This window comes from Nerophis ophidion, linkage group LG06 (assembly GCF_033978795.1).
Source record: "Nerophis ophidion isolate RoL-2023_Sa linkage group LG06, RoL_Noph_v1.0, whole genome shotgun sequence".
In the NCBI taxonomy this organism is placed as follows: domain Eukaryota; kingdom Metazoa; phylum Chordata; class Actinopteri; order Syngnathiformes; family Syngnathidae; genus Nerophis; species Nerophis ophidion.
In genome coordinates, this window is record NC_084616.1 from 55,008,639 (window position 1) to 55,021,886 (window position 13,248).

Consider the following 13,248-nt stretch of genomic DNA (forward strand, 5'->3'; position numbering starts at 1 on the left):
CACACAACCAGACAGAGGAGAAGGAATATTTAAGCTGAATGTTTGGGTTCTCCAGGGAGAGGAGTCCTCCATATTTGACCTGACCTCCTCCCCGGAACTGCAATCCTGTGTAAATGACCCATGCTTGTAATAAAGCAACTTTTGGTTCAATAAAGCATCTCTGACTTCACTTTTAATTCAGCTACACTGTAGTGTCACCCTTCTGTCCAGACGAGGATGACAAGACCAGAAATAAACTTCAGAAAAGACCCCGAGCCAAATTGTGGCCATGCCATATTGTGAGACACTTTGATTGATTGATTGATTGGATTGATTGAAACTTGTATTAGTAGATTGTACAGTACAGTACATATTCCGTACAATCGACCACAAAATGGTAACACCCGAATAAGTTTTTCAACTTGTTTAAGTCGGGGTCCACGTAAATCAATTCATGGTACACACGCACTAAACCCAGTGCCATCATAGAAGGTTTCTTAAACAAATCAAATTTTCAAAAAAACATTTTACAAAGTGATCACTGCAGACACACGCATGTTCTGATTGTATTCCTCAAGATGATGAAAGTGATATTTTAGAGCCATTTCTTGACTTAATTACCTTTATGGACCACTTATTTCAGGACTCTGAAAGCTCTTTCCTATCTTTCTATTTGAATGATTGGGACACCCAAGAACAGAACAGCAATACAAACTTTACACTCACTCATACTTGTTTTTTAGTCCTACGCAGAAGCTGCTTGACCATCATGTGAATTAAGCCGCGAAGAAGAAAAAGGGACGTGACGTCATATGCAATTGCTGAAATTAAGTTTATACACTTGTTATCCAATCCAATCCAATCCACTTTATTTATATAGCACATTTAAACAACAATAACGTTTCCAAAGTGCTGCACAGCCATGTTAAAAACAATATTAAAAAAAACTATATTATGCTCCAATTGTACGGAATATGTACTGTACTGTGCAATCTACTAATAAAAGTATCAATCAATCAATCAATCAATCAATCAATCAACCAATGACTGAATAAAAACAAAAAATAAATAAATATAAAACCAATATAAAAAAACTATATAATAACAAATATGATTAAAAACCATCTTAAAGGGTAAAATCAATTAAAACAGTAAAATAGAAATCAAAGTGTATAAAAAAAACACAGAAGACAACAGAGGACAGAGGACCACACAACTCACATAGTGTTAAAAGCCAAAGAATAAAAGTGGGTCTTAAGACCAGACTTAAAACACTCCACTGTGGAAGCAGTTTGAACATGGAGGGGCAGAGTGTTCCAGAGTTTAGGACCGACCACAGAGAAGGCCCTGTCTCCCCTGGTCTTAAGTCTGGTGTTATACATAGTTGATTTAATTTAGATATAAAATAAGAAAAACAAATTGTTCTTCATTTTTTCTTTTTTTTTTTTACTTTAAAAACGAATTCGCAAAAACCCAGGATCGGCATCTGTTTTTTTTGTGTGTGTTGGTTGCAAATTCTGCATCATAATAATCCCTCCAGATCCCCCCCCCCCCCAAAATGGATTAACTCGCTGGAATAGACAATATAACATACATCCATAAACCTGGATGCATATGCAAAAGTGCAATATATTTATCTGTACAGTAATCTATTTATGTATACCTGCACCTTATTGCTTTTTTATCCTGCTTTACCATTAGCTAATGCAACGAAATGTCGTTGTTATCTGTACTGTAAAGTCCAATTTTGAATGACAATAAAAAGGAAATCTTTTTAGTTTAAGTCTAAATGCAAAAGCAAATGAACGAATGATACATTGAATATTTGGCCCAAAAACAATATTTTTTTTACTTTTAGAATAATATTGAACTTGACCAGAAACTCCCCTGAGTACAAGGGACGTACGAGTTTACGTTTGGTGATGCATCTGTCAAATACACGATCTTTGGTCGGGCGTGACGTCACGTCTGCATCAAATCCAAGATGGCGAACATTCGGTGTGTCAAGGTGAGGAAAATAAACTATAAACCTTTGTAATGCTTCCCCCTGCACGTAGCCTAGTTAAAATTTATTGTTTTCCATATGATTTCCAGACGGAAAGGTGTCTCTTCTTGTAGTTTTAGAAATGGCTTAGCCACGAACTGACATGTGTACTATGCGAGCTGTGAGTGAGTTTGCTAACCTGCTGTCATGCTGGCACAACCTCTCCTCCATCATAGCAAACTAATTAAGGTGTTGGTATTATCTTAGTGGCTTTTTAGTTTAGCAATCTTCTATATGAACACCACAAATCTAGATTGTAACTAAAAAGTTTAGTTGTCTTTATTTATCACGTGTGCCAACTTGTCCCCCATGATGTCCATCTCCATTGCTGTGTTTTATAGGGTATGGTTGGTCTAGTGACCGGTGGGGCCTCAGGTCTGGGACGGGCCACAGTGGAGCGTCTGGTGCAGAGCGGAGCATCGGCTGTCATTCTGGACCTGCCATCCTCTGATGGCAAAGCTCTGGCTGCCAGTCTGGGAGACCGATGTGCCTTCGCCCCAGCAGATGTAAGGACACACTTGTTCAAGTAAAAAAGGTCCACAGGCTTTTTTGGCCCACCGATGTAATACATTTGTAGCTTACTGATGTTTCAAATTAAAAGGAACAAAAATACAATTACTGTACAAAACAAATACTGACTTGCAATTGGCACAAGTCCCGTGTTTGCGTTGCAGAAAGAAAAGAGAATATGGAAGTCAAACACATTCAATCAATCAATCGATCAATCAATGTTTATTTATATAGCCCCAAATCACAAGTGCCTCAAAGGGCTGCACAAACCACAACGACATCCTCGGTAGGGCCCACATAAGGGCAAGGAAAAACTCACCCCAGTGGGATGTCGACCATTATGACTGTGAGAAACCTTGGAGAGGACCACATATGTGGACAACCCCACCCCCCCCCTCCCCCCAGGGGACCGAAAGCAATGGATGTCGAGCGGATCTAACATGATATTGTGAAAGTCCAATCCATAGTGGCTCTAACGTAACCGTGAGAATCAAGTCCAAAGTGGATCCAATATAGTAGCGAGAGTCCATCCCAAGCGGAGGCGGGTCAGCAGCGCAGAGATGTCCCCAACCGATGCACAGGGGAGCGGTTCATCTTGGGTCCCGTCTCTGGACGAGCGGTCCATCCTGGGTCCCGACTTCGGACAGCCAACACTTCATCCATGGCCACCGGACCGAACCCCCTCCACAAGGGAGGAGGGGATATAGGAGAAGAAAGAAAAGAAACGGCAGATCAACTGGTCTAAAAAGGGGGTTTATTTAATGGCCAGAGTATACAAATAAGTTTTAAGATGAGACTTAAATGCTTCTACTGAGGTAGCATCTCGAACTGTTACCGGGAGGGCATTCCAGAGTACTGGAGTCCGAACAGAAAACGCTCTATAGCTTGCAGACTTTTTTTGGGCTCTGGGAAACATCAAATGTTGATATTTTAACATTTGATGTGTGTGTGTTTGACTTCCATTTTTTTGGTCAGTGCTGTACATCTACTCTTACAATTGTTAACATTTTAATGTCATTATGGAATATTCTGGATAGTCAAATGCTAATCTAAAGCAGTGTTTTTCAACCACTGTGCCGCGGCACACTCGTGAGATACCGTCTGGTGTGCTTTGGGAGATTATCTAATTTCACCTATTTGGGTTAAAAATATTTTTCGCAAACCAGTAATTATAGTCTAAAAAATATGTGTTGTTGTTGAGTGTCTGTACTGTCTAGAGAAGACCTGGGAAAATTAAGGCCCGGAAGCCACATGCGGTCCGTTAAGCTTTTCAATCTGGCCCGCCGGACATTCCCAAAATTTTTTTAGATCCTTAAGATGTAAAGCGTAGCAGCCATTATGATGTGCAGTGATGTTTTCTAATTACCCTAAGTCTTGAACTGTACAAAGTATTTCAAGGGTTGGAATCAGCGCTTATGGATGATATACCAGTTACTATGGTAATCTAATTACTTACTGTAGTAATCATTTACTATGGTCATCTAATTAGTTACTATGGTCATATACGTCACAGCAGCTCAGACAAGGCACCAAGCAGTGTTGGCGGGAAGCATTTCCACAGACGCGGAAGGAGATTTTCACAATAAAGTTCTAAAGCTTAGTGATATATCACATATATGAGATTGTAGGAGGGTTCATTTTGTACCCTTTGCGTTCCTATTTCACTGTTTGTTGCATTTTTGTTGCGTTTCACTTGATTGTTAAATATGTCGATCGAACGGGGTTGTGACTTTCATATTTTGTCAATATACAGTGTTTTATCGGTCATAGAAAAATGTAAAATTCCATTATGTTTTCAAGTTGGTCTGTCATAACGTTTTTAGCAATCAATCAGACATTATTGAAAAGTTTTGTAAAGGGGTTTTAAAAAATAAATATACCGGCCCCGAGACACATTTTTATTCTCTAATTGTGGCCCCTGAGTCAAAATAATTGCCCATGCTTGGTTTAGAGCTCTGCAGAGTAACCCTGTAATACTCTTCCATATCGGTAGGTGGCAGCAGGTAGCTAATTTCTTTGTAGATGTGGGAAACAGCGGGTGGCAGGGTAAAGGTAAAAAGGTATCCAATGCTTAAGCCAAAAATTATACAAAAGATGAGTGTCCCTAAGAAAAGGCATTGAAGCTTAGGGACGGCTATGCAGACTGCAACTAAAACTGAACTGGCCGGAAAGTAAACAAAAACAGAATGATGAACGACTTGTTAGTTTCTTTTTAATAGCTTTTACTGTAATGTACTTCCATCTACAGTATATTTCTTAAACTTTACTGAGCACCTAATTTCTTGATTTGGGAAATTGTGTTAGATGTAAATATAAACGGAATACAATGATTTGCAAATCCTTTACAACCCATATTCAGTTGAATGCACTACAAACCAAAGATATTTGATGTTGAAACTCATAAACTTTTTTTTTTTGTGCAAATAATAATTGACTTAGAATTTCATGGCTGCAACATGTGCCAAAGTAGTAGGGAAAGGGCATGTTCACCACTGTGTTACATCACCTTTTCTTTTAACAACACTCAATAAACGTTTGGGAACTGGGAAACTAATTGTTGAAGCTTTGAAAGTGGAATTCTTTCTCATTCTTGTTTTATGTAGAGCTTCAGTTGTTCAACAGTCCGGGTTCTCCGCTGTCAAATTTTAGGCTTCATAATGCGCCACACATTTTCGATGGGAGACAGGTCTGGACTGCAGGCGGGCCAGGAAAGTACCCGCACTCTTTTACTACGAAACCACGCTGTTGTAACACGTGGCTTGGCATTGTCTTGCTGAAATAAGCAGGGGCGTCCATGATAATTTTGCTTGGTTGACAACATATGTTGCTCCAAAACCTGTATGGACCATTCAGCGTTAATGGTGCCTTCACAGATGTGTAAGTTACCCATGCCTTGGGCACTAATACACCCCCATACCATCACAGATGCTGGCTTTTGAACTTTGTGCCTATAACAATCCGGATGGTTATTTTCCTCTTTTTTTCCAGACGACACCACGTCCACAGTTTCCAAATTAAATTTGAAATGTGGACTCGTCAGACCACAGAACACTTTTCCACTTTGCATCAGTCCATCTTAGATGAGCTCGGGCCCAGCAAAGCCATCGGCGTTCCTTGGAGTTGTTGATAAATGGGTTTTGCTTTGCATAGCAGAGTTTTAACTTGCACTTACAGATGTAGCAACCAACTGTAATTACTGAAAGTGGTTCTATGAAGTGCTCCTGAGCCCATCTGGTGATATCCTTTACCCACTGATGTCGGTTTTTGATGCAGTACTGCCTGAGAGATCAAATGTCTGTAATATCATCGCTTACGTGCAGTGATTTCTCCAGATTCTCTGAACTTTTTGATGATTTTACGGACCGTAGATGTTAAAATCCCTAAATTCCTTGCAGTAGCTCGTTGAGAAATGTTGTTCTAAAACTGTTCGACAATTGACTTACAAATTTGTGACCCTCGTCCCATCTTTGTTTGTGAATTACTTAGCATTTCATGGAAGCTGCTTTTATACCCAATCATGGCACCCACCTGTTCCCAATTAGCCTGCACACCTGTGGGATGTTCCAAATAAGGGTTTGATGAGCATTCCTCAACTTTATCAGTATTTATTACCACCTTTTCCAACTTTTTTGTCACGTGTTGCTGGCATCAAATTCTAAACTTAATGTTTATTTGCACAAAAAAATTTTTGGGATGAGTTTGAATATGTTGTCTTTGTAGCATATTCAACTGAATATGAGTTGAAAATGATTTGCAAATCATAGTATTCCGTTTATATGAACATCTAACACAATTTCCCAACTCATATGGAAACAGGGTTTGTAGTTTGCTTGTATTTGTTCTTACTCAGTGTGTAACATGTTAACCTCGTCCTTCAATTATAATGATACTTATACAAAATGTAGTTTATTTGCTTCAATGGAGGTGAATATTAACATAGGGGATTGACTCCATATTGTGTGTGGACATACACTTTTTGCTGCTAGTTGCCTGTGTCAGCCGAGGGACCAAAAACGAATAAAGTCTCAGCCTGAGGGCATGGTTTTTTGGGATCAGCATCAAAAGTCATTTATTGGCGTTGGCCTATTATATACTTTTTTTAACTGGACTCGACAGATTGGTGGGCGATTGATCAGTGCATCTCTAGACACAATTTTTTTTATGTCACTATTGTTTTCTTTTGACTTGCTTTTTGCGTTCTTGTCTCCTCATTATCTTCACTAGCTTGGGAGGTTGTTTCAGCAGTCCCAGTGTGAAAGCTTGTAAACATAGTTTGTTTCCTTCTGTACGCTCTGGCCGTAGTAATCACCCCCAACTTTGACCCCGATGTCATGAAGTCAAAGTGTATTATGATTAAATAAAAGTAACCACAATTTTCTCAAATTGGATATACATTTGAATCTCATTCACAGGGTTACTTATTAACGATAATACAAAACAATCAAAAAAAAGTGTCTATCTAGTTGCGTTGTGGCAATACAGTCTCATCTCCCAAGACGAGACAATATTGGATTCACGAGAACGAGACAGTATTTTAACATCAATTTTAAGCAGTGTTACCTCATAGGATGGTCCAGTGGGGACAATTCCAAGGGCTCCCCCCCCTGACTGAAAAGTGTTGAATGGGTGGCGGGGAATTTCTAACAGGGCCTCCGCTTTTAATAAAGCAACGTTTTTGAAGTTGGTTGGGTCACAAGACAATACAGGTCCACTTTGAAGTCATAAAGGACTTTGCATGCATGAGCTTATAACTGTTGAATTTGTTTCCCAAAAATTATAGAAGTTTAAATGGAGTAAATTTTTTATCAAATATGTCCTTTTTTAAGAGCTTTGCTTTGCATTATTTGTCAGTTGTATCAATGATTGGGCTGTATTGTTTTATATCTGGGCAGCAATTCAGCCTGTTTTGAGTGCTTTTCTGAGTCGCGCATTGGAATGATTGACAGTTTAGCCGTCTTCTGCGTCGACATCAAATAAAGGAAAGAGCCCGCCATGCCCTTCCCGAGTGGCCGACTCAAGCCGCTGATACAGAAAGTGGAGAAGTTTGCTCTGTTTGCGAGTTCTTGTAGTGTGCACAAAGCACTCGATCTGCCATTCCAATCCTTCGCTCACGGCCAGACAAATACGCTTCTGACTAGTTATAAAAAAGATTAAAAAAGTAATACCTGACCTGCGAGACGACAGCTTTTTTTTAAACAAGAAATATTGTCACTTGTTAATCTTGTCACACCCCTATGGTTAACAGATTTTTCTAGTGTATCCCAGTGGTTGGTGTCCCCTGTTGTAAATTATTCTATAATAGCCTTGAATTTTAAACTTCAGACTGTCATTTTATTTTGATCACAACAACCAAAAATACTCTCCACCTTTACAATTTTAACAGGGTGAATAGAATAATAGAAAACAACATGGTGCGTATCCAGGAAGAAGCAAAAGTTTATATCCTGCCCCATCACTCAGATATAATAATCTGATTCTTTATCAACAACCGATAACATGATTACCTTGTAGAACAAAATTGAGTATATATCATAATAAATGTTATAGTATGTTTACTATATAATTACAGAATTCACATTTAGTCACAACCATAAACTCTCAAAATAAAATAAAAATAATAAATGAATAAACTCATTATTTCATCAAATGTAGTTTATATGAATAAAATATATCCCTCAGTTTCTATTTCCATATCTTTGTGTACCTAGAAACATTGTTTTTGTATTTTTAAATTGAATGTTATTGCTTTGTTTGTTTTTTGTTTTCTCATGCAATTGATTCCACATAGTCACCCCACAGGCTTCACGGTGGAAGAGGGGTTAGTGCGTCTGCCTCACAATACGAAAGTCCTGCAGTCTTGGGTTCAAATCCAGGCTCGGGATCTTTCTGTGTGGAGTTTGCATGTTCTCCCCGTGAATGCGTGGGTTCCCTCCGGGTACTCCGGCTTCCTCCCACCTCCAAAGACATGCACCTGGGGATAGGTTGATTGGCAACACTAAAAAATGGTCCCTAGTGTGTGAATGTGAGTGTGAATGTTGTCTGTCTATCTGTGTTGGCCCTGCGATGAGATGGCGACTTGTCCAGGGTGTACCCTGCCTTCCGCCCGATCGTAGCTGAGATAGGCGCCAGCGCCCCTGGTGACCCCAAAAGGGAATAAGCGGTAGTAAATGGATGGATGGATGGATAGTCACCCCACAAACTTATAAGCACATACTTTTAAGAGTTGAGTTAACACATGCTGTCTTAAATTAAATTTACCCTACAAATTATATTTTCTATCTCTGTTTTTGAATATTTTTTTAAATTTGTCGGCGGCAAATTATTGCCTGCTTTATAAATTCATTGTGCAGTTTTGAATTTCACCAGATCCATAAATTGAATTAATTGCAACTTTAGAAAGAGTACATTTGTGTGTTACCGGCGATAGCCAACATTGTGTATTATTGTCAGTGCTATTTTTTTTTTTTTTTTTGGATTGACTTCACTAAAGTTGTTTACGTGCATGAATCATGGATTGGACTTCTTGAGATTGTACGTTTAGAACGTTGTCTTCTCTTGCAGGTGACATCAGAGGCAGATGTGCAGTCGGCTGTGAACTTGGCGAGAGAGAAGTTTGGCAAATTGGACCTAGCTGTTAACTGTGCTGGTATCGCCGTGGCGGTCAAAACCTACAACTTTAAGAAGGACATCCCTCATAGCCTGGAAGACTTTCAGCGTGTCATCAATGTGAGGCAGACGGACGTGTGTGGGTAAAGGAGAACACAACAATCTTGTCATTACTTGTGTGATGCAGGTGAATATTGCTGGAACTTTCAACGTCATCCGCCTGGCTGTGGGAGCGATGGGCAAAAACGAGACAGACACAGACGGACACAGAGGGTGCATCATCAACACCGCCAGTGTAGCAGCTTTTGATGGACAGGTGATTTAAGAATAAACACAGAAGTCCTCATGATTGCAAAGTAGATGTGACAGAAAGTTATATTTTTATCACGGCACCCAAACTGTTGGATGTCATGAATGTATTTTATCACAGCTTGTCAGCTTACATTGATACATGTGCATATTGATTGCAGGTTGGACAAGCAGCGTATTCGGCTTCTAAAGGTGGCATTGTTGGAATGACCCTTCCCATTGCAAGGGATCTGGCCCCTATGGGCATAAGGGTCATCACCATAGCACCTGGTAAGTGCATGTGACCCTTTTCATGCTCCCTGCTTGTATTTAATCACTCCTGACAATGTTTGTGCACGTCACTGCTTGTTGGATCAAATTCAGATATTAGGTGTGCATGTAAGGGTGGTTCGCCATTACCAATTAATGCCAATCTCTTTTGTCTGACACTGTATTTATTTTTAATCCACCGGGTGACGAGCGACTTGCAACTAATTTTGTATACACAGTGTGGAGACGTTTCCTTAGGCTATAATAATTTGTGACATTAGGGCAAACAGACCTACATTTATTAATATCTTAAATGTCATTATCATGTATCATTATCACTGGATGACAAAGCTAAACATGATACACACCTGGAGCAAGCCAGAAGCAGGCATGCAAAGTTTAACATGGCTATGCTGATAGCTGCAAGAAACATTCCGTTGTATTTTGCGGAAGTTGTCAACAAATCCGTGAAGGATATGTTCCCGGATTCAGAGATTGCTCGCCAGTACTCAAATGGCGACACACACACATCCCCCTATCTCCCAAATTCGGAGGTCTCAAGGTTTGCAAGTATGGCTTTAAACACCACCAATTAATAAGTGCTTAGAAAAGTAAGCAGCTATTAACTGAAAATTAACAACTAAATAATGATAATAATATGTCAGCATTGCCACAGTCAGTACACTGAGCGTAAGAGGAGGGCGGATCAACCCACACATTGGTGGTGTCGTTACCAAGGATAGTATCAGAATATGATCAATACTAGGGATTAGGTCAATATTTATTTTTTCTCCAAATATTTTTTATGGTTTTTGTTAATTAACAAATTCCGAGAAGAGTTCTTTGGACACAGGAGAACTTTGAGGGTGGGAAAAAAACAAATAATCTAAATTAATAATAAAGTTTTTACTTTTGTTTTGTGAATTTATACTTTTGACTTTGATTGGCTCAAATAATTGTATGTAATGAATGAAAATAAGGAGCTAATTTAAATATGTCGTTGCAATTGTTACACTGTCAAAAACACTCCATAAATACATTTAAAAATGTACAGTTTATACATGTGATCGGTATTGGCATTTTCAAATAATGGCGATCAATGAAGTCATGAAATATATAAATCAGTAAAAAATATATGATGAATGAAAGGTGGATTTATCGAACATTGATTAAAAAGGTATTCATTTTGTACTAAAAAATGTTTAGAAAGAAAATAATGAAGGCCGTGGAGTACATTCAGTACATTCCTTTCATCGATGCAGGTTTGTTCTCCACTCCCCTCCTGGCGGGGCTTCCAGAGAAAGTGCGTTCCTTTCTTGCCCGCCAAGTGCCCTTCCCTTCACGTCTGGGTGACCCTGCTGAGTTTGCCCACCTAGTGACGTCGTTGGCCGAGAATCCTATGATCAATGGAGAGGTCATTAGGCTCGACGGAGCTATTCGCATGCAACCTTGAGTGTCTGTGTTTGTGGATGTGTGCATGTGTAACAATGGACAATGTATGTACATTCTAAAAAGCTGCACTATATCATCTCTGAATGTGACTATAAGATAATTGTAAAAAGTTATGCATTATTCAGTACATAGCTGTACTTTTTACTCTGGTTGTTTTGTAAACAAACACACTTTCAAATAAACATGTAATGACTACATTTTTTGTTTTAATGATTCGTCTTACATTTTGACTGTAAAAGTATAATGAACTGACTAATGTAGGATATACTATAAGTCATACTGAAGAAGATAGGACAGAGTAAACAAAGTACGATTTTTAAGACCAATGTTTTTGCATTTGAACAATATGACGTGCTACGTTTGCTTTAGTAACATATAAATAAATACATTATATGTTTAAGTAAACTCTCAAATACCTTATGTTACAGCTACACTATATTGCCAAAAGTATTTGGCCACCCATCCAAATCATCAGAATCAGGTGTCCTAATCACTTGGCCCGGCCACAGGTGTTTAAAATCAAGCACTCTCAGGAGGTCAGTGATTTCCAGTGTGGAACTGTCATAGGATACCACCTGTGCAACCAATCCAGTCATAAAATTTCCTCTTTCCTAAATATTCCAAAGTCAACTGTCGGCTTTTGTAAGGAAAGTGAAGAGTTTGGGAACAACAGCAACTCAGCCACGAAGTGGTAGATCACGTAAACTGACAGGGTTCAGCAAATGCTAGTGATGGGTTGATGAGGCGTCATGTAGCGTTTCGACACATTGCAAAACTATTGATACTGTGTCACTAAATACTGACATATGCTAGACATTAAAAATCCCTACAGGCAGCCAATGGACCAACTCAACTGACACTGATTTTATGACCTAGTATATACAATAATATAAACCAAGTCAGTGTATTTCATTTAGGATCATTTCATATCTTCATTTAAATAAAAATATTTTTAAATCTTTTTTAGATACAGTCAATAAATAATGTGAACATGTATCATAACATGGAAATCTAAGAACGTGTTGTGAATGAGGATGCTTGCGGACTGGGATTTTTTAAAATGTATTTTTATTTTTTTTAATACATGCGCTCTGAATACGCACTGTTGATTGATTGATTAAAACATTTATTAGTAGATTGCACAGTTCAGTACATATTCCGTAAAATCGACCACTAAATGGTAACACCCGAATAAGTTTTTCAATTTGTTTAAGTCGGGGTCCACTTTAATCAATTCATGGTAAAAACGTAATGCGTGATTCATTGAGCTGGATTTGAACCAGTGCCCTACGGAACTCATCATAAGCAAGTATGGCCCTCCACTCTACCAACTGAGCTGTAGAAGGGATTAGCTGATGCTGCTTTTTAATGTAAACAGTTGGTTGTGTGGGTGGGACAATGCTGGGTGATGATGCAGAAGAAGCAAAGCAGCTTGTTAAGACTTTAGTTTAGAAAAACCCCCGTACCGAATCGGTTCAATACAAATACATGTACCGTTACAGCCTTGCTAACAGATCGAGTAGAAACTTTCAGAGAACAGGATGAAACGACAAGGAAATGAACACAAATATCTTTTTTTCCGATATATGATCAAAATATTCCCACACGGCAGAAATCTTTTTTTTTTTGCCTGAGGCTGCTCCATGATCTCCGACGACGATGAATGACAAATAAACAACAACAGAAGTGCGGCGATTCTGTTGGCAGCAGCATCTTGTGGACAGATGCGCTTCCTTATAAACACAGGTTGGCGCGCAGGTGCCAGTTCGCGTATCGGTCACGTGACCAAAACAGCTCATGAACGGTCACCTGACTTTCTAAAAGCGGTAAGCGCTGGGTTTCGCTCTATGAGCTCGACGCATGCGCCGATGCATCGGTGTTGCCGGACCCATCACTAGCGGAAAGCGCATAGTGTAAAGAGGTCGCTGACTTTTTTTTGCTACAGGGCTCCAAACTCCATCTGACCTTCCAATTAGCCCACATACAGTACACAGGGAGCTTCATGGAATGGGTTTCCATGGCTGTGCAGCTGCATCTAAGCCATACATTACCTAGTCTAATGCAAAACTTTGGATGCAGTGATGTAGAGCAGTGGTCCC

At 39.3% G+C, this 13,248-nt stretch overlaps 1 protein-coding gene across 1 annotated transcript; it reads left to right on the forward strand.

Moving 5' to 3' along the window:
• The first annotated feature begins 1,877 nt into the window (after positions 1-1,877).
• On the forward strand, positions 1,878-11,346 carry hsd17b10 (hydroxysteroid (17-beta) dehydrogenase 10). Its single transcript, XM_061902295.1, has 6 exons — positions 1,878-1,987; positions 2,365-2,529; positions 9,095-9,259; positions 9,327-9,455; positions 9,610-9,718; positions 10,960-11,346. The coding sequence occupies exons 1-6, from the start codon at positions 1,964-1,966 to the stop codon at positions 11,148-11,150; spliced, it is 783 nt and encodes a 260-aa protein (XP_061758279.1). The 5' UTR covers positions 1,878-1,963; the 3' UTR covers positions 11,151-11,346.
• The last annotated feature ends 1,902 nt before the right edge of the window (positions 11,347-13,248 follow it).